Here is a 27,318-nt window from a genome sequence, read left to right on the forward strand (position 1 = left end):
CAGATACAGTAATCAGCATAAATACAGTACAAAGCACAACAGTGAACTGCTGCAGAAGTCCATAAGGCATTGCAGTAAAACAAGGAATGTCAGGTACAGGATAAAGGGTACTGTAGTTCAAACTGCTGCAGCTAGAAACAGCAAGGTAGTAATGAGCCACAGGGGAAGGCGCCACAGCTCTCATAGATATTGTATTGTATAGTTAAGCAGAGTATGTCAGAGTCTCTGACAGGGAGAATGAGAAAAAAAAACAAGGAACACAGGTGTGATAATGGGAAGAGGGCCCTGCCTGTTGGGGAACTAGGAAGGAGGCAGAGGACCAGATGCACGAAGCTTTAAAAGTGATAAAATGGAGCGTGATAAACAGCCAGTCAATCAGCTCCTTCGTGACATTTTTCAAATACAGTCTGTGACATGGCAGATAGGAGCTGATTGGCTGGCTGTTTATCATTCTCCATTTTATCACTTTTGAAGCTTAGTGCATCTAGCCCAGAATGAGAAGATGGAGGGAGTGAGAAAGCACGTATTAGGAGGGATTTATTAAGAAAAAACCCTCTCACACACTAGTATGCTCTAGGAACCATGGGTGCTGGCACTTGCAGTTCTACAAAGTAGAGCATCCCCAAGAATTTATCATGCTGGTCAAAATATTAACAGCTGTGGGAATAGGACTGCTAACAACTTTACCCCGCCTGATCCACCAAACTGGCATATGCCATCCTTTCTCCTGGTATTTCACAAAATCTAAAACTAATTCAGCTCCCATTACATCCTGGCAGTGGTGACAAAAGCACGAGTCTGCTAGTCATGCCACAAGTAAAATAAGTTTTTAAATAAATATTATTAATAGTTAACAACAAAAAAAGAATTTCTAATGATATTTTTGTAATCAAAACTATAATTATGTTAAAAGTAATACACATTTGATAATGTAACAGAAGAACTTCACTTGTCCTTTAGCTAGTCCTTCAAATTGATCCTACCTGGGATAGTGGTCTCTGTAAATCAGAGTTGGGCAGAAGAGAAAATACAGGTAACTGGAAAGCTGTGGCAGCTGCACCTCTTTGTCTGCAAGATACAGAAAACTGTCAGTACACTGGTGGCATCTGTGCACTGGTAAAGGTGGGCAAAATGCAATTTTCAATGGGAGGAGCTGGGCAGCTCAGGTTTTACACTTTTGTGGGGAAAAAATGAAGATTAATGAAGATTAATGCTTTGGTGGGGGGAACTTGTATAAAAAGTCTCCCCTGGCTGTGGCATTACCCTGCTGGCTGTGTGGACCCGCTGTTGGTTGTCAGGGACCCCTACTTATTTTGTCCCCTGTATTTTATGAACCAGGACTGGCCCTTGAGCCTAGTGCTGGTTTTAGAAATACTGTGGTACCCTATTTTCTTGTCCCCCTGAATTTCTAAAACCAGGACCGATTCAACAAGCCCGGGGCTGGTTATAGCCATGTTGGGGGGACCCCACATCATTTTTTATATTATTTATTTTTACACAGGGCAGCATCGCACGGATCTGACTGATCCGTGCGATGCTGTCGCTTCATACGTATTTGGCGGCCATACATACAACCACCAAATACTTATACGAATGTATACGAATACCATCTCTGCTGCCAGTGAGCAAGTGGCAGTGGGCATTGTACAGTTGGGTTTACACATGCGCAGTAAGGGTTTTCCGACACTTTCATACATGCAGAATAGCAAAACAAAATCGCTCAACTGAGCAAATATCAGTATATGGGCCACCTCTGAATCAGGCCCATTGACAATGGTAGATCTCCGTTAAATACGTGAACTAAAAGTAGATCCTGGGTCACAAAATTACAGCCACCCTTGCTGTAGATCTATCGACTGGAACCACTTCTACTAAAAAATAAATATATGTTTTTGTATAGATTCGTTGATACCTATATACAATAAGGCACGCTGATGTCACTCTCCTGAAGCAAAAGATACATTTTAATTTTGTTGCTTTAAAAATATTTTTAACACATTACTGAAAGAGTTGTCAGTTTTTAAATATAGCATGCTCTGCTTGTGTACATATATATATATATATATAATCCAGGGATCTGCACTCACATCCAGCAGACTGGGGAATAGGGGTGCTCCTTAAGGAATCCAAGTGCCACGATATACCAACAGTTCCAGTACACCCAGAAAGGCACTCACCACCATTTGCAGGTAAAATTGCTTTTTAATCACAGGGCGTAATTTTAATCAATGTCAACGTAACGTTTCAACCCCTTAGGGCCGTTTTCAAGACAAGCCAAAGTATTTCAGTGTGTCACAAAGCACGCCAAGCATACACTGATACGGCAATGGGGATCATATATACCATGGCCAATCACTAATCAGTACCTATCATTAGTATAATACATATCAGCCTTGTCTGGGCAGGTCTCAACCCAGCAGCATAATTATTCCAACCACAAACAACTATGCTTATGTTGTATCAACCAGCAAATTATTATTCAACACACAACCACGAGGAGTAGTGTAGCAAGACTGCTAAAACATAAGGACACACAAAAAGTACCTGGGCATTATAGATATATGGCAAGATGCAGGAGTCAGCGTGTCCAAAAGTCCCGAGACCTTCACAGCAAAGTAGCGGTACCCGGCGCTAGACGCTTGCGGCTCAACTGCGTTCCACAGGGTACAGATATCCGCTATGGTTACTGCAGGTCACGTGTGCACAGTACCTGCCTCAATTCAGAGGCCGCGTGTATTAACACACGGCACCTGGAAGAGACGATGCATGTCACTTGCGTGTCACCATGTATACAAAGAGAATTACATGGTTATATCAAACAGCAGGCCTTACTACCAAGTGTGTTCAGCTAGTCGTGCATAACATATGATTTTAAAACAAAGGAGTCAACAATGGTAATAGGTATTCAAGCTGCTGGGATATCAAGCCATAGATTGTGTCAGTAGATCAGCATACTCGGTACACCTTACCCATTTGAATTTAGGCTGCGCATAATGCATAGACAATATAAACATATGAAAAATAGGGAAAAATATCAAAAATACCACAAAAGATAGCACTAGTTGATTCTTAGATTACACCAATATATATAAGCCCCCAAGCAGTTTACAATAATCTATCAGGCAAGCAGGGGCGTAACTAACTATTTAGCGCCCCCCCCCCCCCCCCCCCCCCCGCCGCACCTAACCTGCCCCCCCTTCTTACCCGCGGTCTGCGTCTCGCCCGGCTCTCTTTCGGGACCTTCCTGACGTCCCGGCCGGCTCCTGCTGCTACAATGAAAACGGACTCTTAGAAAATGGCTGCCCCCATACTGCACACAGAAAACTGTCTGCAGTATGGGGGCAGCCATTTTCTAATTGTCAGTTTTCATTGCAGCAGGAGCCGGCCGGGACCGTGACGTCAGGAAGGTCCCGACAGAGAGCGGGGCGAGACGCAGACTGCGGGTAACTATAGCCCCGCGCCCCCAATTTCTCTGCGCCCCCCCGCCACCGCGGGGGCTGCGGAGCTATAGTTACGCCACTGCAGGCAAGTATCCAGGGGCAAACGCAGGATTTTCAGAAGGGGGTTTCCAGAGGGGTGGAGCAAAGCACGGAGATGGACACTTAGGTGACCCAGTATATGCCGGGTCAGTTAAAGTATTATAGATAGACCAAATGTATATAAGTAATTATATATATATATACATATATATATATATACACACACATATATACATACAGGGGCGTCAACAGCAGTGTAGACCCCTGGGCATAGCAATGTATTCGGGGCCCTACGGATCCTCCAGCGGTAGGGGTGGGGGAAGCTTTGATGTCCCGCGGGTGGTAGGGGGTTTTATATCAACCACTCAGCATGTAGGGCTTGGATCAGTAATTTCCACTAATTACCCCATTACTGCACAGATGGTGGGAGATGGGGTGGGAGCAGGGCTGTCTTTTCGTATGGGCTTAATGGGCACTTGCCTAAGGGCCCCAGGTGTATAAGGGCCCTAGGCTGATAGCTGAGGATCTCCTTTTTCCAGGGATAGCGGAATTTTGAAAATCAGCCCTGCGGAACTGAAGATATCCAACTTCAAAGCAGCAGTCCACATCTGACCTGTTAATTGCAATTCCCAGTCATATTTCTCAGGTTCTCTCTGACTTACAGTTTTTCTGAGAGTATATTCCAGAATCTGTGATTCTCCACTTTCTGTTGACACTAGCGGGTTGTCTTTATCATGCCCAGAACCAGAGATATCAGCCTTCCAGCAGCCGGTCCCTGCTCCAGCTCCAAACGTCTGGTGTACAGTTTTATATTTTTGTCAATGGATTGCTCTGGCTCCTGATCTCTGATCCCCAAGTTCCCAGCACCTCCAGAAAGTTTTTTTATACTATTGAAGGCTAAGAAATCTATTCCCAGATAATGGCGATATCTGCAGTCAAACAAGCTGCCCTTCCACCAGAAAATGACAAATATTAGGCTCACTCCATTATCCAACCCTCCCATGTGTATAAAACACCCCCTACCTCCCTGGAAGTCATTTACAAGGGACCCTTCATTCAGCTCAGTGCCCTGGGTGGGAGAAGGGGGCATTGCCATGAAAATAATATTATTACTGCTGCCTTTGAGCAGCATGATCAAGATGGCGCCGCTGATGGCTGCCTAGGAGCTGTGCAGCTCAGCCAAATATGTTCCATGTGTGATAACTGTACTGTCTCTCTGCTTGTATTGTTACCTACCTGGCTGTTTCTGTGACCAGTGGCACCGCTGATGGCTGCCTAGGCGCTGTTCAGCTCGGTGGGTATGTGCTCCCTATGTGATAACTGTACTTAATGTTACCTTCCTGGCTGTTGCAGCGACCAGTGGCGCCGCTGATGGCTGCCTAGGCGCTGTGCAGCTCGGTGGGTATGTGCTCCCTATGTGATAACTGTACTTAATGTTACCTTCCTGGCTGTTGCAGCGACCAGTGGCGCCGCTGATGGCTGCCTAGGCGCTGTGCAGCTCGGTGGGTATGTGCTCCCTATGTGATAACTGTACTTAATGTTACCTTCCTGGCTGTTGCAGCGACCAGTGGCGCCGCTGATGGCTGCCTAGGCGCTGTGCAGCTCGGTGGGTATGTGCTCCCTATGTGATAACTGTACTTAATGTTACCTTCCTGGCTGTTGCAGCGACCAGTGGCGCCGCTGATGGCTGCCTAGGCGCTGTGCAGCTCGGCGGGTATGTGTTCCCCACATGTAATGTCTTAATGTAATGTATGTAATGCCTTCACCCCCCCACCTTCATCCCTGCTTGATGCTGCACTGTAAATCCACAAAAAATTCCTAGTGTGCGCAAGCATACATGGCCAATAAAGTTGATTCTGATTCTGATTCTGATTCTGATTGGGCTGAATGAAGGGGCCCTGATACATAACTTCCAGGGTGGAAGGGTGCAGAGGAGGGGTGTATAGTGGAGTGGGCTTATTATTCAAAATTTTCTGGTGGGAGGACAGCTTGCTTGACTGCAGATATCTCCAGTTCCCGGAAATAGATTTCTTAGATTTTAATGGAATGAAAAACTAGAGAATCCCACCTACCAAATGTTATTGGGGACTAGGGGATCAGAGTTCAGGAGGCAGAGCAATCTGCCAACAAATATATAAAACTATATACCAGGTGTGTGTGGAGCTGGAGCAGTAACCAGCTGCTGGAAGGCTGATATCTCTGGTTCTGGGAAAAGTGGAGACAAGCTACTAGTGTCCTTTAAAGGGGGAGAGTCCCAGCTTTTGGAATATATCCTCAGAAAAACTCAGACAGAACCTGAAATATCTGGCTGGGAAGAGCAATTAACAGGCTTGGATGGGGACCACTGCTTTGAAGTCAGATATCTCCGGTTCCCAAGGGCCGGTTTTTTAAACTCTTGTACCCATGGAAAGAGGGGACCCTCAGCTTTCAGTCTTGGGCCCTTAGACTCCTGGGGGGTACCCCCTGCATGCGCTACTGGTATCCAACCAACCCAATTAGATTAATAAGCAGACTATTAAAAACAGAGCTCCAGGTAGGTCAGTGGTCAGTGATATGTGGCAGCGCAAAACATAGCGCCACTACATCACTAAGCCACACTAGAGTCTATACCACCAATGTCACCACATATTATCATAAGTACTAAAGTGCTATTGCAGGAAGATATTTACATGATTATTCTCATTTAAATCATGAGGGTTGATAGTATTTAACTCAGCAATCCATCGTGACTCCTTTTTCTTAAGGGTCAGTTCTCGATTGCCCCCCCCAAGGAGGCTTAGGCACATGATCAATTATCATACACCGAAGAGATGCAATCTGGTGTTGGTGCAAGAGAAAGTGTCTTGCGACAGGTTTGTCCCTTTTTCCGGTGGAGAGGGCAGATCTAATTGAAAGTCTATGATTGGCCATCCTTCGCGGAAATTTCTTGTTGTAAGGCCAATGTAATACAGTCCGCAGGGACAGGTTAAAAGATAAATTACATGGTCCATGGTGCATGTGAGTTTAAACTTGATCTTGATCTTTTTCCCAGAATGTGGGTGCGGGAATGTAGAGCCTGTCAGCATGGATCTGCATGTTGTACAAGAGGTACATTTGAAGCACCCCAGTTTCTTCTCCATCAGCCAAGAGTCGTTACCGGAGGCAGGCCGCATTGTTGGTCGCATCAGTAGTTGACGTATATTGGGGTTTCTCTTGTAGGCGCTCATTGGTGGTGCTACCCGTTCCAATTTCAGCAAGGGGTCCGTGTTGACCAATGGCCAATATTTCTTCACTAATCGTTGTGAGATATCGAGGTGTGATCAAATGTACTGACAAATGTCATACGATCGTCTTTCCTCAGCCGTTCTTTAATGGCACCCTCTGCATGTCGTTTGTATGCCTTAATAACACATCGGTCAATGGTGGTAGGTGAGTAGCCTCTCTGGAGGGAGTAATCCCGCATCTCATTGAGTTGAGTTTCTGTTCTTTCTGTTGTACTGTTAATCCTTAGGACTCTTAAAAATTGAGATACTGGAAAACTCTCCTTTAGTGCAGTAGGATGCTGGCTATTTGCACGAAGTAGGGTATTCCTATCTGTGCTTTTTTTATACAATGTCGACCCCAATCCATTGCCATCCTTGAATAAGGTCACATCAAGGAAATTTATTGATTCTTGGTTTATTTCAAATGTAAATTTGACAGGTTCTTTAAGGGCATTTAATCTCATAACCATCCCTACAAAATCATCTCTGGTACCGGACCACAAAATAAAGACATCATCTATGTAACGGAAAAATGTAACCAATTTATCGCCATAGACTGGGTAAATATATTTTCACTCAAAAGCTGCCATATATGTGTTGGCATACGCCGGAGCTAGGTTACTGCCCATGGCGGTCCCGTTACACTGACCATAGTACTGTGTGCCATAGACAAAATAGTTTTTAGTCAAAATCAACTCGATCAAAGATAATATGAAATCGATGGGCGGAGACACATGGGATACCGATTCAAGACTATCTTGTACCTCTTTCATACCCATAGCATGAGGAATTATGGTGTTTAAGGACTGTACGTCCATGATTTTAGGTCTAATAGAGAGCATTTTTTAGATCAGGGTTTGCCCCCATCCCAAAAAGGTTGCGGATCAGGACCCACCAGAGGAGGGGTAGGGGGAAGAAAGGTAGGCAGGTCCCGGAAATATCAGATATGATTTTCAACCTATCATCCTACCCACTCACAGAAGCTGAAACCTCGGTATTATCCCTAGGATTATCTTTCATACCAACGTATAAACACGATAAATTTGACTGGACAGTTAACAATTATAAATTCGGTAGGAAACTCAGATTCAGGGAGCATTTCCCAGGATAGGTCAGACTTGGTGAAACCAAACAAGTGTATTAAACAAAGCCTGTTTGATCCCATGTCCCGCAACGAGAGTATTAAAACCTTCTCTCGTATGCTTAACTCCGACATGACCAAATTGACCTCTGAAAAACCACAGTTCTACAATCTATCCATCCTATGTAAATTTGGATTATAATCCAACACACAGTATCAAGAAATCTATTGATTCCATCATTTCCAATGCCTTTACAATGGGTATAATAGATGCTAAAACTGTGGCATATTTAACTGTGGAGTATCCGATTACCCCAATTATTTATACTCTACCTAAGATACACAAGCGGCTGGACAACCCCCCGGGTCGGCCGATTATCTCGTTGTTCCAGCAGCTTGCTGTTTATGTTGATCAATATCTTCAACCTGTTGTATGTGAGATACCGAGTTATGTGAAGGACACGGGTGATTTTTTGTCCAAGATCCGTGATATCGAGACGATACACCCAGATATATGGTTGGCAACCATGGACGTACAGTCCTTATACACCATCATTCCTCATTCTATGGGTATGAAAGAGGTACAAGATAGTCTTGAATCGGTATCCCATGTGTCTCCGTCCATCGATTTCATATTATCTTTGATCGAGTTGATTTTAACTAAAAACTATTTTGTCTATGGCACACAGTACTATGGTCAGTGTAACGGGACCGCCATGAGCAGTAACCTAGCTCAGGAGTATGCCAACATATATACAGTATGGCAGCTTTTGAGCGAAAATATATTTACCCAGTCTATGGCGATAAATTGGTTACATTTTTCCATTACATAGATGGTGTCTTTATTTTGTGGTCCGGTACCAGAGATGATTTTGTAGGGATGGTTATGAGATTAAATGCCCTTGAAGAACCTGTCAAATTTACATTTGAAATAAACCAAGAATCAATAAATTTCCTTGATGTGACCTTATTCAAGGATGGCAATGGATTGGGGTCGACATTGTATAAAAAAAGCACAGATAGGAATACCCTACTTTGTGCAAATAGCCAGCATCCTACTGCACTAAAGGAGAGTTTTCCAGTATCTCAATTCTTAAGAGTCCTAAGGATTAACAGTACAACAGAAAGAACAGAAACTCAACTCAATGAGATGCGGGATAACTCCCTCCAGAGAGGGTACTCACCTACCACCATTGACCGATGTGTTATTAAGGCATACAAACGACATGCAGAGGGTGCCATTAAAGAACGGCTGAGGAAAGACGATCGTATGACATTTGTCAGTATATTTTATCACACCTCGATATCTCACAACGATTGGTGAAGAAATATTGGCCATTGGTCAACATGGACCCATTGCTGAAATTGGAATGGGTAGCACCACCAATGAGCGCCTACAAGAGAAACCCCAATATATACGTCAACTACTGATGTGGCCAACAATGCGGCCTGCCTCCGGTAACGACTCTTGGCTGATGGTGAAGAAACTGGGGTGCTTCAAATGTACCTCTTGTACAACATGCAGAGCCATGCTGACAGGTTCTACATTCCTGCACCCACATTCTGGGAAAAAGATCAAGATCAAGTTTAAACTCACATGCACCATGGACCATGTCATTTATCTTTTAACCTGTCCCTGCGGACTGTATTACATTGGCCTTACAACAAGAAATTTCTGCGAAAGGATGGCCAATCATAGACTCTCAATTAGATCTGCCCTCTCCACCGGAAAAACGGACAAACCTGTCAAAAGACACTTTCTCTTGCACCAACACCAGATTGTATCTCTTCGGTGTATGATAATTAATCCTAAACCTCCTTGGGGGGGGGGGGGGGGGCAATCGAGAACTGACCCTTAAGAAAAGGGAGGAACGATGGATTGCTGAGTTAAATACTATCGACCCTCATGGTTTAGATGAGAATAATCATTTAAATATCTTCCTGCAATAGCACTTTAGTACCATTGTTGACTCCTTTGTTTTAATAACATCATATTTTATGCACCACTAGCTGAACACACTTGGTAGTAAGGCCTGCTGTTTAAAATAACCATGTAATTCTCTTTGTATACATGGTGACATGCAAGTGACACGCATCGCCTCTTCCGGGTGCCGTGTGTTAATACACGCGGCCTCTGAATTGAGGCAGGTACTGTGCACACGTAACCTGCAGTAACCATAGCGGATATCTGTACCCTGTGGAACGCAGTTGAGCCGCAAGCGTCTAGTTCATGGTACCGCTAGTTTGCTGTGACGGTCTCGGGACTTTGGGACACGCTGACTCCTGCATCTTGCCATATATCTATAACGTCCAGGTACTTTTTGTGTCTCCTTATGTTTTAGCAGTCTTGCTACACTATTCCTTGTGGTTAAGTGTGTTGAATAATAATTTGCTGGCTGATACAACATAAGCATAGTTGTTTGTGGTTGGAATGATTATGCTGCTGGGTTGAGGCCTGCCCAGACAAGGCTGAAATGCATTATACTAATGATAGGTACTGATTAGTGATTGGCCATGGTATATATGATCCCCATTGCCCTTTCTGGGTGTACTGGAACTGTTGGTATATATATATATATATAGACAAAAGAGTAGAAATGGCACTCACCAGGGCTTTTCTTTATACAATCCAATCAGGATATTTATTCCATCACTTTAGCAGAAAACATATGGATCAGGTCGACGTTTCGGCCACAGAACGTGGCCTTACACAGAACGTGACCACATCACACAAACAGACAAACAAATCCCTATCCACAGGACCACCTCTTATTCCAACCTGGGCACCACCCATCAGTCACCCGACCAATCAGGACTCAAAATCCAAATGTGCACTGCAAAACCATAATCACTTAACAACATGTGAGTAACTGGTGTAACATCGCTACCGCGATGTAACTTACCAGCCCACCGCCATATCACATCCACGAGGCCCGGGCGTCTCTTCCGGGTTCCTCGCTTCCTGGATGCGGTCCACAGGGCGGAAACGCGTCATCCTGCGTTCCACCCGCCGGCGCTATCATATATACAGACCTGGCTTGCTCAGCAAGCTCCGGTCACATGACCCCGGAAACCAACACTTCCTGGAGCACGTCATATGCGCTCCAACTACCGTTAGAGAGGCGTGTCAATGCGTTCCAAATGATTATCATAGTATACTGTTCATAGAGCTAATTACCTACATATTAACTGATCGTTCAGGTAACTTTATGGTGGTCTCCCATCGGGAACCAGAGGGGTTTCCTGTCAACATTAAAAACACAAAACATACATATATAAACCCACAAAAAAGAAAGAAATATATACAGTGTTACCAACGATGGCCAACCGATAGTACAACCATCGGGGCCACACTGTAAATCGTGCTAAGTTACATACAAAAAATATAGCCATTAGACCTCCAGCATTTGTGACTCATCCTATCATAGGGACCTAAGGAGAATATACAGGGGAAAAAATGTGAAAAAATGTGAAAAAAAACAAAAAATTTAAAAAAATTTGAAAAAATTTCTTGAATTACTCTCTCAAAAAAACTTTTGAAAGTAAAGTCCTGAGGATATTGAATTTGTACGTCCAGCAGCCATCAGTGGCATATTCCACCTATAATATGCTCATTTCTTTTCAGAGGAATATGTTTAGATGGTTATATTAGTTTAACCCCTTTGGGGCCACACTGTCCAACATGTGGATCCAGCGGGACTCCTTCAGGAGCAACAGATCCCTGTTGCCCCCTCTTCGTAGTGGGGGGACCCAGTCGATAATCATATATTTGAGCATGGAGAGTTGATGCCCTCGAGCAGTAAAGTGTGCAGCCACCGGTTTATCCGTTGTCCCCCTCTCAAAGGCCAACCGGATGTCCGAGCGGTGCTGGGTCATCCTCTCTCGGAAGGTCCTTTTCGTCTTCCCTACATATATAAGGCTGCAGGGACATTGTAGAAGATAGACGACGAAGTCCAATTGGCAGTGAAGTCTGTACTGTAGCTGGATTCATCTACCCGTCTGGGGGTGAGGAAAGGAGCCACCAGTCATTAGTGACCTACAGGTCGTGCACCCCGTGCATCGGTAACAACCATTTTTTCGTACCAACCAATTCTTGCTCTTCTCACTCTCCTTGATGTCATCGGAGTTCGCATTGGTACGGTACAATAGGTCCTTGAGGTTCGAGCCTCTCCGTATACCAAACAACGGGGGTCCATTTTTAGCTCTACTCAGGTCTGGGTCCGTTTTGACAATGTCCCATTTATTCCTAATAGAGCGTTGCACCGTCTGTAGTTTAGTATCACATTTAATGCTGAACAGCAATCTATCAGATGTAGCCTTTGATTCTCTTACGACTTCTTTATTAAATAAGGCTCTTGCCCTGGTGAGGCACTTATCAATTGACGACTTTGCGTAGCCGTGTTCCAGAAATCTCTGCTTAACTTCATCAATCTGTACAACAGCCACGTCCTCTTCCGAGTTGTTTCTTAAAACACGCATAAATTGCGATACGGGTAGCCCATTCTTCAGGGCCTCCGGGTGATGGCTTGTTGCAGATAAGAGTGTATTTCTGTCCGTAGGCTTACGGTAAAGTGTGTGTGCCAACCTGTTGTCCTTCTTGAAGATAAGGACATCCAGGAAGCTCATCTCTTGTGGGTCAATTGCTGCTGTGAACCTTATTGGGCTGCTTAAGGAATTCAAAGTTACAATCATGGCCAGAAACGCATCCTTACTGCCCTGCCACACAATAAAGATATCATCTATGAATCTACGATAATACCTAATGTGTTCTCCAAAGGCGGGCAAGATATGGAGTCTCTCATACTCATCCATATAAATATTAGAAATTTGCCTTTTAACACAGGTTTTTTTTTGCAGTGTGAACGGGTCGCATACCCGGATCTCATACACGGGTAAAACCCTTATTTTTACCCTTGTTTGAGATCCGGGTATGCAGACATGGGTTGACCCGTTCTCACTGCATAAAAACCCGTGTTAAAAGGTAGAACTTCTTCACCCGGGAATTTGCCTTGCAGTGAGAACGGAGATTCGGCCCTGCAGAAACACATTATTAATCTTTTGCCGTTTAAGTTCTGTTTACTAAAGAAAATTGAATGTGATACCTCTTCAAATGACCTGGCAGGCATTTTGCATACAATGTGTTGCATTCACCTCCCCAGGATACGATGTATCCTTGGTGCAGTATGACACACACAGGACCGCGCATTGGATCAGAATCATAAGTATATGACATGCGATGTGACACTTTTCACATGATTTATCGACCCCTAAATTGCTTACCAGTACACCAATATCCATGACATTCTCTCCTTACTTTTTGTCTGCAGGATGGGCGGCACTGTCTCTCTAAGAAAGGAGTGACTCTTCATAATGAAGCGGACCTATAGAGAGAACAGATAATGTTACATTAGGGGGGTGATTCTAGTGTAATCGTTCCCCTGCGTGTTCGCACAGGGGAGAGAATTTCAGAGACTGCACATGTGCATAAGTATTATACGGGCAGGGGGCGGCATTTACATGACCCACAAAGCTGCGAATTTTGCAGATTTGCGGGTCAACCTGAATGAGGGCCTAGATGTACTAAATGATACTCTGCATAATATATGCATTTAAATCGGGTTCAAATGAGAAATGGGACAGGTTAGAAGGAGACAAGTATGATATGAAATAGGGCCAGATGCACCAAGCTTCAAAGAGTGATAACGAGTGATAAACTACCAGCCAACCAACTCCTAACTGCTATTATAAAGGCTGTGTTTGAAAATTGACAGTTAGGATCTGGTTGGGTGATAGTTTATCACTCTCCATCTTATCACTTTGTAAAGGTGCCCATACACGTTACAATTATTGTATACAATATTGTATACAATATCGCATCTCATCCGATCTCGGTTTTGCAATGACATCAGGGGCGAAATGTAATAGGGTGCGATTTTTAGACAAAAAAAAAATCGCACCAAATCGCACCTTTAAAAATCGCATTTTTTGCCGCGAATTCGCATATGTAATGAGATGCGAATTAGCGGGAAAAAAATGCGATTTGCCGCGATTTGCCGCGATTTTTAGTCATGAAAATAATTGGTCCTGATTGGCTGAGCTATGCGTCTCCATGGAGACGCATACTGTAGCTCAGCCAATCGCGCTCTCAGCCTCTGTAGCACTCGGACAGAGCTACAGAAGCTACGGAGAAAGCCGGTGACAGGCAACGGAGAAAGCCGGTTCTCCCCGCTGCCTGTCAGTGCGGGGGGAGCCGGCTGTGAAGCAGCCAGACCAGCGCTGGATCCAGGAATGGTAAGTATGCTGGTGTAAAATTGAGGTGTGTGTGTGTAATAAACTTGTACTTCTCTGTGTGTGTTTTTTTTATAAACATTCTTTTTACAGGTGGACTACAAGTCCCAGCGGGCCCATTAATGCCCTGCATGCTGGGACTTGTGGTTCTCCAAGTCCCAGCATGCGGGGGAGGTCTGCTGGCACTTGTAGTTCGCCGGTAAAAAGCAATGTAATGATATGTATGATGGATTTAACCCTATCAGGCCGGCGTCCACTGGCCACGGACGCCGGTGACAGCCCCGGGCTTCAGCCCTGGACGGGTGAAGCCTGGGGGGGGGGACCCCTTTATTGGGGGGGTCCCCACTCCTCCAGGTACCCCGTCCAAGGCTGACCAGCCACGGTGCTCATGTTTTGGCCGGGGGACCTTGTATAAAAAGTGTCCCCCGGCTGTGGCATGACACCGCGGGCTGCTGGAGCCCGGTGCTGGTTTCAAAATACGGGGGACCCCCAGATTTTTTGTCCCCCGTATTTTTGGAACCAGGACCGGTCCAAGAGTCCGGGGCTGGTTTCAGAAATACGGAGGACCCCTATGCTTTTTGTCCCCCCGTATTTTTGGAACCAGGTCCGGCTCAATGAGCCCGGGGCTGGTTATGCTTAGGAGGGGGGACCCCACGCCGTTTTTTTTTTTATAAAAACACTTTTACACATTTTTATTAACAGAACCATGCACAGATCTCAATGATCTGTGCATGGTTCTGTCAAATTCGCCTGTCAGAACCTGGTCTATTTTTTTTGCGATTTTTGGTAACATTGACCAAAAATCGCACCCTATTACATTTGCGAGTTGTATACTTTATAATGGGAAAACATCTGGATGCGAATTGAAATGTGACTAAAAATCGCACTTCTAAAAGTGCGATTTCACGGTAAAAAGTGCGATTTTTTACCGCGATTTTCAACCTATTAAATGTGCGATTTTCGGAAAATGTGCGATTTCGGCCGTTTTTGACCAAAAATCGCACATGTCTAAAAAATCACACCCTATTACATTTCGCCCCAGATGAGATAAGATCTAGTACAAAAAGTATGTGCAGCACATACTTTTTGTACTAGATCTCATCTCATCTGATGTTATCGCAAAACCGAGATCGGATGAGATGCGATATTGTATACAATATTGTATACAATAATTGTAACGTGTATGGGCACCTTAAGGCTTAGTATATCTGGCCAGGTGTCTCTGTGGTCTGGGGTAGTCTAAATGATTCAACTGCAAATGAAATGGTGTAAAATGATCATTTATTGGCTAGAAAACCTGTATCCAATTATGTTTATATATAATCTGGGCCGACGAGAGCAAGGGCTTCACTACCATAGGTGCAGGGGGTGCAGCTGCTATGGGGCCAAGAACTGAGAGGGGCCTGCTTTGCTTGTCAAAGTATAATGTGCTATATGCCTATTTCAGCATTAGGTGATACATAGGGGCCCTTACAAACTTTTGCTATAGGGCCCACATGTATCTAGTTACGCCACTGGCCGAGAGGTACTGTATGCCGGGCCCGGTAAAATTTTGGGGGTATGGCACCTCCCGCGATTAGGCCATGTCCCCAAAATGTTTAGGAGGTGAAAAAACACTCTTAAGTCGAGGGGGGAGTGTTATTGTCGCCAGCAGCAGCAGCACACACCTACCTACAGCATGTGCTGTGCTGACAGCGGGCTCAGCATGAGTTCTCACACTGGCCCTTATTCTGGTTGGTGCGGATATATCCGCGTGCGTTCGTGCCGCTGATGTTTTGTGTCTGCGCATGTGCAGAGGCGTCTCTGCGCATGTGCGAGCGGGGCGTACGGCCAAATCCCGCATGAAATGTGAACACTCCGAAAAGGGGGTGGAGAGGGGCGTGAAGGGCTATTTGGGCTCATTACCATATGCATACGCCCCGCGTTTCATGGGCGTTCCCATGCAAACGCTGGGCGTACGTATGGTAATGCGGCCGTGACGCACGTGTAGGGGGCGGACATATGACATCGCCGGATGTCAGCTGCCCGCCCAGATCCCTGCTTTTGCACGGAAAAATGTCCGTGTGGTCTGAGGTTGCGGGAGCTGGTGGACCACTCAGTCCTGCATTCGATGGTCTGCGACCATCGAATGATGGGGGAGGTTCCCTGAGATGGAGGAGGCGTATTCCATGAAAAATACACGTGCGGTCCGTTCGGCCAGCTTCTTACCGCGTACGGACGAAGTTGGCGATCCGTATGGAAGGCGGGGTTTCGCACGCACGGTCCTGGCCGCATATTCGGATCCGGCCGCACCGATCAGAATAAGGGCCACTGTCAGTGAGACGCTCCTGCTGAGCCTGCTGTCAGCAAAGCACATGCAGCAGTAGACCTTCAATCTACTTTGAATGCCCAGTACCGTATCTTGAAATGTTATAATATGCTTTAGATACCCTTTTCATTCTGTGTGTGGCCTAATGTATATCTTACACGCTAAGCCCTGTGTTTGGACAACACAGGGAATTTTGTTGGCACTCAGGAGGGTGTGAACAGAAATCTTCATTAAGGGGGTTATTCTGATTTAATCTGTCCCCTGCGCGTTCGCGCAGTTATGCCCATGTGCTGACGCTTGGTGCAAGCAGGCACGTTGAACGTCATGATCGCCATCCTGCTCCTACCTCTCAGTGCGGGCGGGGGGTGTGGGGTGGTGGCGGGGGAATTCCCATGAAAACACTGGGTGTTCCCATGGTAATGTCCCAGTCACCCGGGTGCAGGGGGTGGGCAGCTGGTTTCAGCAGATGTTAGCTGCCCGCCCGCTTCCCACATAGGGCGCTTGGAGATCAGAGACACCACAGAGGTGTCTCAGATCTGCGAGCGCTGGAGAAATAATTCGATGGTTGACAACCATCGAATGATTTCTCCCCCAGACCCAAGGCTGTGAATGGATGATTGTGCAAATCATCCATTCTCAGCCCTGCGGTGGATCACAGCGTGCGAGGGCGGGCAGGCAGCCGTGCAGGCGGCATCTGGGGGCTTAGTATCTATTGAGCTTAGCATGGTTTTAGTGTGCACATTAATTACATAGCTCCGGTCTTAACCCAGAATCTATACATTACCGAGGTGTAGCCCTGGGGCTTACAGCAGGATGTGGGTGGGATGCTTTAACACAGAAAAAAAAAACCTATTATCATGTTTTTTTACCGCATTTCAATATGCTCTAACCCCCCTCCGCCGGGTCAACGAAGCCTATGGGCTTCTTACCGCAGCGCTGTGTGAGGGATCCATCACGGATCCCTCCCAGCATGGCTCCGGTGCTCTGCGCAGGCGGACTCCCGGTAGGACAACTCTTATCGGAAGAGCTGTCCTTTGTGTTAATAATGTTAGAGCATATGCGATTACTAAGAATGTAGTACCCGGCTGAGGGGGGCGATGTAGGGCGGCAGATGTTAGAACATCCTGCCCTGTGACTGAAAAGATTTGGGTACTTGACCAGGGCTGGACCTAGGATTTTCATCACCCAGAGCACGGTAGTGGTTTGGCTCCACATATGGGTATCACATCCAAAACCCGGGGCCCTTAACCCAAAGTGGCAAGTCCCACGGATAATTTTTTTTTATTTTTTTCAGCATTAATATAATCAATAAAACACATTTAACACATAATCTAGGATGTTAATTTCCAAGGCAATGAATAACAGATACTCAGCAGCAAAACACAATATTTTAAGTTTCACAGCATCAATGGTTGGTTCCCTCTTTTACATTTTTAATGAACTCACCTGTTCTAGGGTGACAATGAAACTTGAAGCAGGAGGCAATTGGTAATGTCTTACCACATAGAAGGGGAAAACATAGAGCGCACACGTCTGACACACACACAGGAATGTGCCAAAAACAGCAGATAGCAGGATTTTGTGGTTGGATTTTGGATACAAAGAGCCCCAGTAAGTTAAAACCTTGTAGGGCACTATGAGAGTGTATATAAACATACTGATCCATGACCATGTCACAGTGCCAAATTGTCCAAAGGCATAAAACAGAAGGTCAAACTCCAGACCAATCCTTAAAAAAAAAAAAAAAAAACAGAAAGATGATTTAGATTATTAAAGAATGACCAAAAAACATTATATGGTCACATTGGACAAAAGATAGCAATACACTTGTTTTGAGGGGACAGATAAGTCTGGCTGGCGGTAGGTGATGCCAATGGTCAGAATACAGATCCCAATGGAGGTCAGGTAAGTACTTTCCTCTTGCCGGCCTAACCCTATCCCCACTAATGCCAAACTCATTAACTAATACCTCCATACTCATCACCTAAATCTAACCCCCCAGCCCCATAGACTAGCGCTAACCACCCCTTCTAAGTGCTTTCCCTAACCCACCCTTCCTGCAGCCATACCTTAGCCTTTCCCTCGCAGCATAAACCTAACCCCTTCCTGGCCTAACACTACTTCTACCCCCATACTTATGTTTAGGATGCCAGCAATAGGGATTCTGGCACTGGCATCCTAGTCGATGTTGGCTTACTGGCATCAGTCTCCTGGTGGTAATCGGAATGCCAGTATCGGTACTGCCAGTGCCTTTATCCCAACCGCCGGGATGCAGGCATCCCATTTCAAAAATATAATCAAAAACTGTCATTATTCTCATTCAATATGGAGGTAAAATTAAGAGTCATATATTCTCATTTCTACAAGTACCCATGAAAGGGGAGCAGTCACCTGTTCCAGTCTATGTTGGGGTAACCCCATTGATGGACAATTCAGTATGAATAGACATCTAAGATACTAAGATGTGATTTTACAATGCATTTCAGAAGGCAAAAACAAAAATCATACAAGGACAAGTGAAGGAGCCATCTCAGATTTTAAAACAATTTATAAAAATATAGATATGATAGAAACTATTTAAGGCACAGTGTATTCAATATTTTAAGTAAGGCTATATTTTGGGGGAATTTACTGTACTGTATATACTCACCTTCCCTGGTCAATGATATCCACAGCTGTTGTGCTAATGAAGAAAACGCAGAGAGCAGCTACAAACATGTGGTAGATAGTTCGAAAGTGCTCCACCTCCATAAGATCACTGTGGACAGAGAAGAAATAGAATAGAGAGATGTTTATTATTAACATTGTTTAAAGTGGCAGGTCATGGTGGTAACTGGGCTTGATCATTGGACTAGATTCAATTGCCACATACTACAATCATAGAGGCTCCTGGTACTTTGCGGGGTGTCTATCTCTAGATGGTTATTGCTCACAGTCACACTCATTAGCTGGACTGATTGGTCATCAAGTTTCTATATTTCTCTGTTTGCTACTGTAATTTCATTGCGAAATACAAGTTCTGAAAATCTTTCAAGCTATTCAAAGCTTGTTATGTTTCCCCAGAACCCCAATGGAAATAATGGTGACAGCTCCAACAATGGATATTGATAGGAAAGCAGGAAACATTTCCAATATTTATTTATTTATTAACAGTTTCTTATATAGCGCATACATATTCCGCAGCTCTTTACAGAGTATAGTTGCCAATTCATAACAGTCCCTGTCCCAGTGGAGCTTACAAGCTGTCCCAGTGCACCTCTCCAATCCATTCTTAACGCTGCTGCTAGGCTCATCTTCCTCTCCCGCCGCTCTACCTCCGCCTCCCCCCTCTGTCTATCTCTTCACTGGCTCCCCATTCCTTTCCGAGTTCTCTTTAAACTCCTCACCACCACCTACAAGGCTCTCTCCTCCTCCACAGCTCCCTACCTCTCTTCACTGATCTCTATCCACACTCCCTCCCGTCCTCTTCGCTCCATCGCTGACCGCCAACTGACCTCTCACCTAATCACCTCCTCCCACTCCCGTGTCCAAGACTTCTCTCGCGCTGCCCCCCTGCACTGGAACAACCTCCCGCCACCCATCAGGCTATCTGATTCCCTTACCTCCTTCAAGCGCTCCCTCAAAACCCACTTTTTTCGACTAGCCTATTCCTCCTCCTAACCTCTTTTGATCCTCCTATCCTGCCTCCGTTCCCCTCCGTTCCTACTTATCCTATTGTATTTCGTTCGTCCACCCACCTATTTTTAGTATGTTAACTCTTATGAGTAGGGTCCTACTTCCTCACGTACTCACCCTACCTCATTACCTCACCTGTGCTCCTGTCCTGTTCTTCCCTTCCTCTACTTCATCTTCAGTCTCCTCGACAATTTCCACACCTACTTCTGAACTGATGCTGATTTTAGTTCTACCAGCTATACCCCTATTTATACTGTATTTTCAACACACCCTGTACGTTACCTTGTAATTTGTTTTTTTTGTTTGCTATGTACGGCGCTGCGGACACTTTGCGGCGCCTTATAAATAAACGTACTACTACTACTACTACTATATTCCCTACCACATGTACACGCACACATAGATATTCTAGAATTAATATTGTTGGGAGCCAATTGACCTAACAGTGTATTTTTGGGATTATGGGAGGAAACCGGAGTAAACCAACGCAAACACAGGGAGAATATACAAACTCCGCACAGTGAGGGCCATGGTGGGAATCACACCCATGACCTCTGCGCTGTGAGGCAGTAATGCTAACCATTACACCATCCGTGCTGCCATACTAGTGACACTGAATTCTGACCTATCATGCAGAAACAGCCATTTCTTATAAGGTCAGAATTAGTAAGTGAGTAAGTTTAATTTATATAGTTTCTCCAACAGGACTCAATTAGCTTGATAAATGTGGCCATCAGGTACCCATTAGTGTGGCAGATTCTAGGTCTAGGACAAAGCCATTGTATCACCCTGCTGGTACCATACTGCATCAGGACTGCGATTGATCAGATCTCCAAATCCTGATATAGCAGGGGGCTGAGATTAATATAACACAATCAATATTCTGTCCATTGTATCATACATATCTCATAATGCCGCTACCTGTGGAAATTTTAAAGGAGCCACAGATCCACTAATCCTATCACATTTGCACGGTGCTTGCTAAATAAATCAGCCTACAGTTACAGTAGTTGGTCTCCTACTGCTTCTAGTAATGAATAATAGTCATAGCGTAAACTAAGCAATCTAAATATGATTTATAGAATTCCTAGATGTTATAGAAATGACACTTTTATATCAAAAACAAATAAAATAAGTTTTTTTATCCCTGTTTAGGTGAAGACACACTTGTGATCAGATTACTGTGTGACTACCCTTGCTGTGTTGGTGCTGAAAGAGCATCCCCTAGTAACTTATATGCAGACATAGGGGGTTATTCTGGTTTATTCGCAAGGCTGCCGGCCAGCCGCCCCCCCCCCCCCCCCTTCGCAGCGTGTGTTCCCACGCACAGGCTGCAAATGGATGTTAAACATAAACATCCATTCACATGCTGTGGGGAACACCTAGATCTTTTGATGGTCGCCGACCATGTGGAAGGTGCACGCATATAAAAGTGACTTTCAGGTCACTTACATATGCGTGCACGCTGGGACGGAAATAGGCGGGCAGCCAATATCCAGTGATGTCAGCTGCCCGCCCCCTACACCCGCCCCCCTACACCTGCTAGGCGTTCCCATATGGTATTGGGCTGCCCGGTGCCCCCCACCCCTCTCCCCCTTCCCACCCACTGTGTTGGGTGCGTGCAACTGCGCATACGCATACGCAGAAATCCACAGACAAAAGCTTTATACTGGCCAATCCCCTCTCCCTGCGACACCTGGTCTTCACAGGTAATTGGTTTACTGCTTACTACTGCTTACTACACCAGACTATTCTATTATTCTAACTTCATTGTAGGGCAGTCTTATAACCCAACATCAAAATAACATAACTTGCAATATGCCCTAATTAATCCATAGTCTCTAAAGCCTATGTACAGCAACACACAAATATACACCAAACAGAATGAATTGCAGGAAAAAAGTAATTATGAATATAGATGGGCAGGTACTCACTCCAGCAGCGATGCACGATGAAGATACACTTTCTTCCTTTCAGATCCTGCCCCATGAGGTCTACAAATAAATAACAATAACTGGATACAAAATAATGAATGACTATGTGTGCATAACTAAATGCAGCTGGTGATACACAGATAAGAATGTAAAAAAAAAAAACAGATGTTCTCACAGAAAACAAGGGGAAAAAAACCAAGAAACAATGAAAGGCCCTCATCCATGAAGGCAAGACTCATGTTTGGGGTGGGTGTCCATGGACTATGTACAGTCCAAGATCCCACTACATACTGTGTTTTTGACACACCAATCTTCAAATCCTGCCTTGATTTCATGCTTCTATACTTGAGGCTTCCTCAAAAAGGACACTTTTCCCTCCCAACCTCCTGCATGGAATAACATGAAGATGTTGACGTTGTCATCATGTAGAAACTGAATAAATGGTGACATGTCAGAATGTTGACATATTGTCCCTGGTGACCCAGTGGTGACTTACCTGCTCCCATTTGCTCTATCAGCTTCATTAGAGGTTCCAGGTCAGGCCTCTGATCCTCCAGCGTTCCAGTGAGTGTTATTGCCTTATTCCCTAATCCCTACCCCAAACACTTCTTGAAACAACCAAACAACCAAACTCCTCTCCTCTGCAGCTAACACTCATCTCTCCTCAGTTCCTAAACTTAACCTTCCTGCCCGCAGCCTAACCTACATTTTATATATAAACATTCTTACAATTTTGCCATTTTCCTGTCCACATTTCTTGCAATCTCAACCTAATGACTACATACTGCCTTCTCTACTGTTCCCTTCACATGACCTTTCTGCTTACTCTTACATGTCACATAAGATCTGGGTTGCTACTGAATGTTGTCAAGTGGTCCAAAAAACTGATGTTGCTATATCAACCCTACATGTGTTGCAACATGGTTTGTCCAGATTTGCAGCCAACTAAAGTTTAAAACAGTTCCAAATAATTATATTAATGCTATTAGTTTGATATCTAACAGGGATCCTGTTTATTTTGTATACAGGTTGTGTATATACCTGATCCAAAATGCTTGGGACCGGAAAAATTTTGGATAACGGATTATTCCGTATTTCAGAATATTTTTATATTTGAATGAGGTATCTTGCATTTATGTTGTACAAACACATAAAACACATGAAATACACACAAATATATTTTATTTGTGCATAAAAAAAGGTTTCAAAATATAAAACAACGTTTGGGTACAATCTCTGACACTGAAATTGAATGTCAAGCAATCATGTCCTTGCACACATTTCGGGCCTTATTCTGGTTCACTCTTAGAGGCAAATTCCTTCTCAAATGGACAAAACCATGTGCATTGCAGGTGGGGCAGATGTAACTTGTGCAGATAGAATTAGATTTGTGTGTGGTTTTTCTTCAAAGTGAGATCTGTATTGCAGTGTAGAAATAAAGCAGACAGTATTTTCCCTGCACAGAAACAAAATAACTCACCCAAATCTAATTCTCTCTGCACATGTTACATCTGCCCCCTGCAATGCACATGGTTTTGTCCATTTGAGAAGGAATTTGCCTCTAAGAGTTAACCAGAATAAGGCCCTAAGTGCCAGTTACATATCATGTCCCCAGTAGTGCTGTTACATATCATGTCCCCAGTAGTGCTGTTACGGATGTCTCCAGTGGTGCTTTTAGCACAATTTTTTTTTTCACTTTTTGGAATGTATGGTTTTCGGAATTATTTGGATAACGGATATTTGGATAAGGGATACTCAGGGGTTAAAGTGAGGGGGAACTGGGTGGAACTGAGTTCCACCTCTACCACAGTCCTGAAAAGTAATTCCAACAGAAAAGCTGTCCCAGCGGCTTATTCCTCTGGTATGGCGTATGTAGTGTAAAGTTAAGATGAACAACTGTGGACATTATGTGTATAAGGTGCATTACTGTGTGGTTTAATATGAATTGAGGGCACTACATACGGTGTAATGTGTATACCATTCTGCTACAATGTGTTGTGGGACCATTATCCCTTTATGGGTGGTAGGGCACAAATTCCCTGCCAATGGTCTAGGCTCTGCCTAACGGGGGGGGGGGGGGGGTCATTGTTAGGGGAACACAGTTCCACCACCTCTTCAGGACCACTTTAAGCCCTGGGGATACTCAACCTGTAGTGTGAAAACAAGTAAATGACCCTTATATTGTAACTATGATAAAAGTTGTGATTAGTGATTTAATCATGTGGATGGATGCATGTTCAGTGTAACGTTAATGTGGTCGGTTATTGGAGAGGATGGTAAATGCAAAACTAAAGGAACTTTTAAACTAAGTGATGGACAGTTAGTTGGAATGATGAAGGTAATGGAATGTAAGGAATTATTTAAAAAAATTAAATTAATTTCTGAAAACATGTAAGTTAGTGCGGGTGCTATATATTGGTCAGTCTTCTTTGTGTAGGTTATATATTGTTATTTGGACCCAACCATAGAGCTGATAAACAATAATTGCTGTCCGATAAAGTGTGTTTGTCCTAGCTGAATATAATATAAAGCAGGAATTTTGAATAAATAAATGACTTAAATAGGGGCGGTACACATGATGCATACAATACACAGACATTAACGTAATAATGTAGCCCTAGTACTTACCTGTGGTCTTCTCTAGCTATAGCTGTAGTTTTCTCTTTCCTGTATGACTGTACTGCTTCTGTTACAGCTTTATCAAGGAGCTTTCTCAGATGAGAGCTCACATCCTTCACAAGTTCTGCCTTCACCCCCTAAAATGAGTACATGTTAAAAATATTGTGAATATTATATTGCTCTAGAATCTAGAGTCTAGATATCTCAGATCCCTGTAAGTGGTCTTATCACTCCATTACTTAAGGGTTGGTCTATTCCTTTTAATGTTCTAATGGTTGGCTACTTGTTCACTTAAGTCACACTGTTAGGCTGGGTACACACTAGACGATTCCAGTGGTCGCCAATATTATTATTATTATATTTTTATTTATAAGGTGCCACAAGTGGTACGCAGTGCCATACATATAGAACACATTAGAACAGTACAGGGTAAACAGAACTAGACATAACAGTGACAGAAGATCAAAAACAGAGCACAATTAACAGCACAAATCTTAGTACACAATACAGCTGAGATATAGGGAAGTGAGTGAGAAGAGATTCAGGTATAGCTTTTAGGTGAGCATAGGCGCCGATTCTGTGGGTGCTCAAGGGCTTGAGCACCCACGGAAATTCATGGGCACCCACTGGCAGCTGCACCCCCCTCCCGCTTGCCGCTGCACTGAGCACTGCTGAATAGTTAGCAATTAGCTGATGAAAAACAAACATACTCGCCGCGGCCGCACTGCACTACTCCAGGACATTATAGGTCGGACCACCTCCCTTTGTAGTCGCCACCCCGCGCACACTTACGCGTCACTGTCTCTGCCTGGCGCCATCGCCGATGCCAACCCCTCCCTCTCCTCCGCATGCCATTAGTCCGCAGCGCGCGCCATTACTCACACAGCGCGCCTGCCACGCCACCTGCGGCGAGCCTGCGCAAAGAGGCCTGGACCGTGTCGGAGCGAGGGGAGGCAGCTTACCCGGTCCCAGTTCCAGTCCGACTCCCAGTCCCCAACAAACGGAGACAGATGACAGACTACTGGCACAGGCACTGCGGGACCGCCCAGGCCCAGCCGCCCAGCATCTAATTAGTGAGTATCTGTTAGTGACTCTGTGACAGTCTCTGTCTGAGACTTTCAGGCCGCGGCTTGACTCAGGTGTTAAATATCTGCTCAGGCCCAAAAATATCTTTATCAATATCAACAGTTATCTGTGCATCATTTCTCATGAGAAATGATGCACAGATAACTGTTGATAAAGATATTTTTGGGCCTGACTGAAAGGTATTTTGGTACTTCAATCTCGGGCATCGTGTACCTTTAAGTTAAGGTACACGATGCCCGCGATGGACCCGATTTCCTTTGAAATCAGGTCCACTTTGCCGGCAAAGGGAAAATTGGGGGCATCGCGTCGGTCGCGACCATTAACATTGGCCCCGACGCGACCGACGCGATGCCCGCGATTTTGCCATAGGCTTCAATGTTAAAATATTTTTTAACATTGAAATCGGGAGCATCGTGTTGGTCTTGTGCCATTATAATGGCACAAGATGAGATGAACTTGATTAAGTCCATCTCACATAGTAAAAAATGTGAAATGGGCCAATATGACCCATTTCACATTATATATGTCCCCCCACAATTGACGTGAACCCACAATTGACGTGAACCCGAAGCGTGGCGAGCGCAAGGGGCGGCGTATACCTGTGAAGTTATACGCGTCCCCTCGCCACGCTACGCTCGCCACGCTACGCTCGCCACGCTTCGGGCTCGGTGGCTCGCTGCGCTCGCCACACTTTATATTCTCAACTCCACGCTGACGTGGATAGTAGGGGAATGAAAAGGTCGGAGGACGCGCACCGCCGCCCCTCGCGGGCTCGCTGCACTCGCTGCGCTCGCCACGCTTCAGGTTGGCGTCAATCGTGGGGTGGGGTTTACGGTGTAAAATTGGGGGTCTAGGGAATATTTTACATTGAATCCAATGTAAAATCGGGTCCCAGGGACCCTATTCCCATTTGATTCAATTAAAAAATCGGGTCGGTCGCATCGCATGCGACCAAATCGCATGCGATGCGACCGACGCGATTTTTCCAACACGACCACCCCGATGGAAATCGGTGTGGCCGTGCTAGGAAACAAGTACTGATATTTTTGTTCTATGATGGAAGCAGGTGGCCTGCCAAGACCCCTGGAGAGGTGCTGCTCGCTTCTGGCAGGCATGGCAGTGTGGGCATCAAAGATTGGGCTGAGCATCTTATCGTGTCCAGGTGGTACATAGTTGTGGAGGCTCTGCTGGGTGTTGTAGATGGAGCCCAAACCATTGCCCAGGGGGTTGCCGGTGAAGGGTGACAAGCTTTGGGCCATGTCCAGTCATGTCCTTGTAGGTACTGTACATGTTGTTCATGGCTTGGATGCCCCTGTCATCCCTCATGAGGGTGAAGCTGCCACTGACATTGCCAGTCAACCGCTGGTGGCGGTGGTGAGGATGATGGAATTTGTCAGAAACCGTGGAGATGGGTGGCAAGGGCTGGAGTAGAGTTAAGGTGGTGTATGTGCTGCTCGTGCCCATTCCAGTGGCTGAGGAGTCACAGGGCATACTCATGGCATGGTGCAGGGGGATGGACAGCTCCAGCCGGTAGTCCCCAGTCCCATCCAGGATGGAAGCCATGGTGGAAAGTTTGGCTTCATAATACCAGGATAGTCAGGAGGAT

The 27,318-nt window shown here is 45.1% G+C and overlaps 1 protein-coding gene across 2 annotated transcripts in view; it reads right to left on the reverse strand.

The window, feature by feature from the left end:
* Positions 1 to 27,318, reverse strand: part of SOAT2 (sterol O-acyltransferase 2) — a 59,641-nt gene that overhangs the window by 14,185 nt on the left and 18,138 nt on the right. For both annotated transcript variants that reach the window (XM_083169619.1, XM_083169620.1), the window contains 6 exons: positions 24,636 to 24,763; positions 22,008 to 22,067; positions 19,049 to 19,156; positions 17,845 to 18,127; positions 13,117 to 13,183; positions 984 to 1,068 (listed from right to left, as the gene is read on the reverse strand). In XM_083169619.1, coding sequence (XP_083025745.1) covers positions 984 to 1,068; positions 13,117 to 13,183; positions 17,845 to 18,127; positions 19,049 to 19,156; positions 22,008 to 22,067; positions 24,636 to 24,763 — 731 coding nt within the window. The remainder of the gene's footprint in view (positions 1 to 983; positions 1,069 to 13,116; positions 13,184 to 17,844; positions 18,128 to 19,048; positions 19,157 to 22,007; positions 22,068 to 24,635; positions 24,764 to 27,318) is intronic.

This window comes from Crinia signifera, chromosome 2 (assembly GCF_055691185.1).
Source record: "Crinia signifera chromosome 2, ASM5569118v1, whole genome shotgun sequence".
Taxonomy (NCBI): Eukaryota; Metazoa; Chordata; class Amphibia; order Anura; family Myobatrachidae; genus Crinia; species Crinia signifera.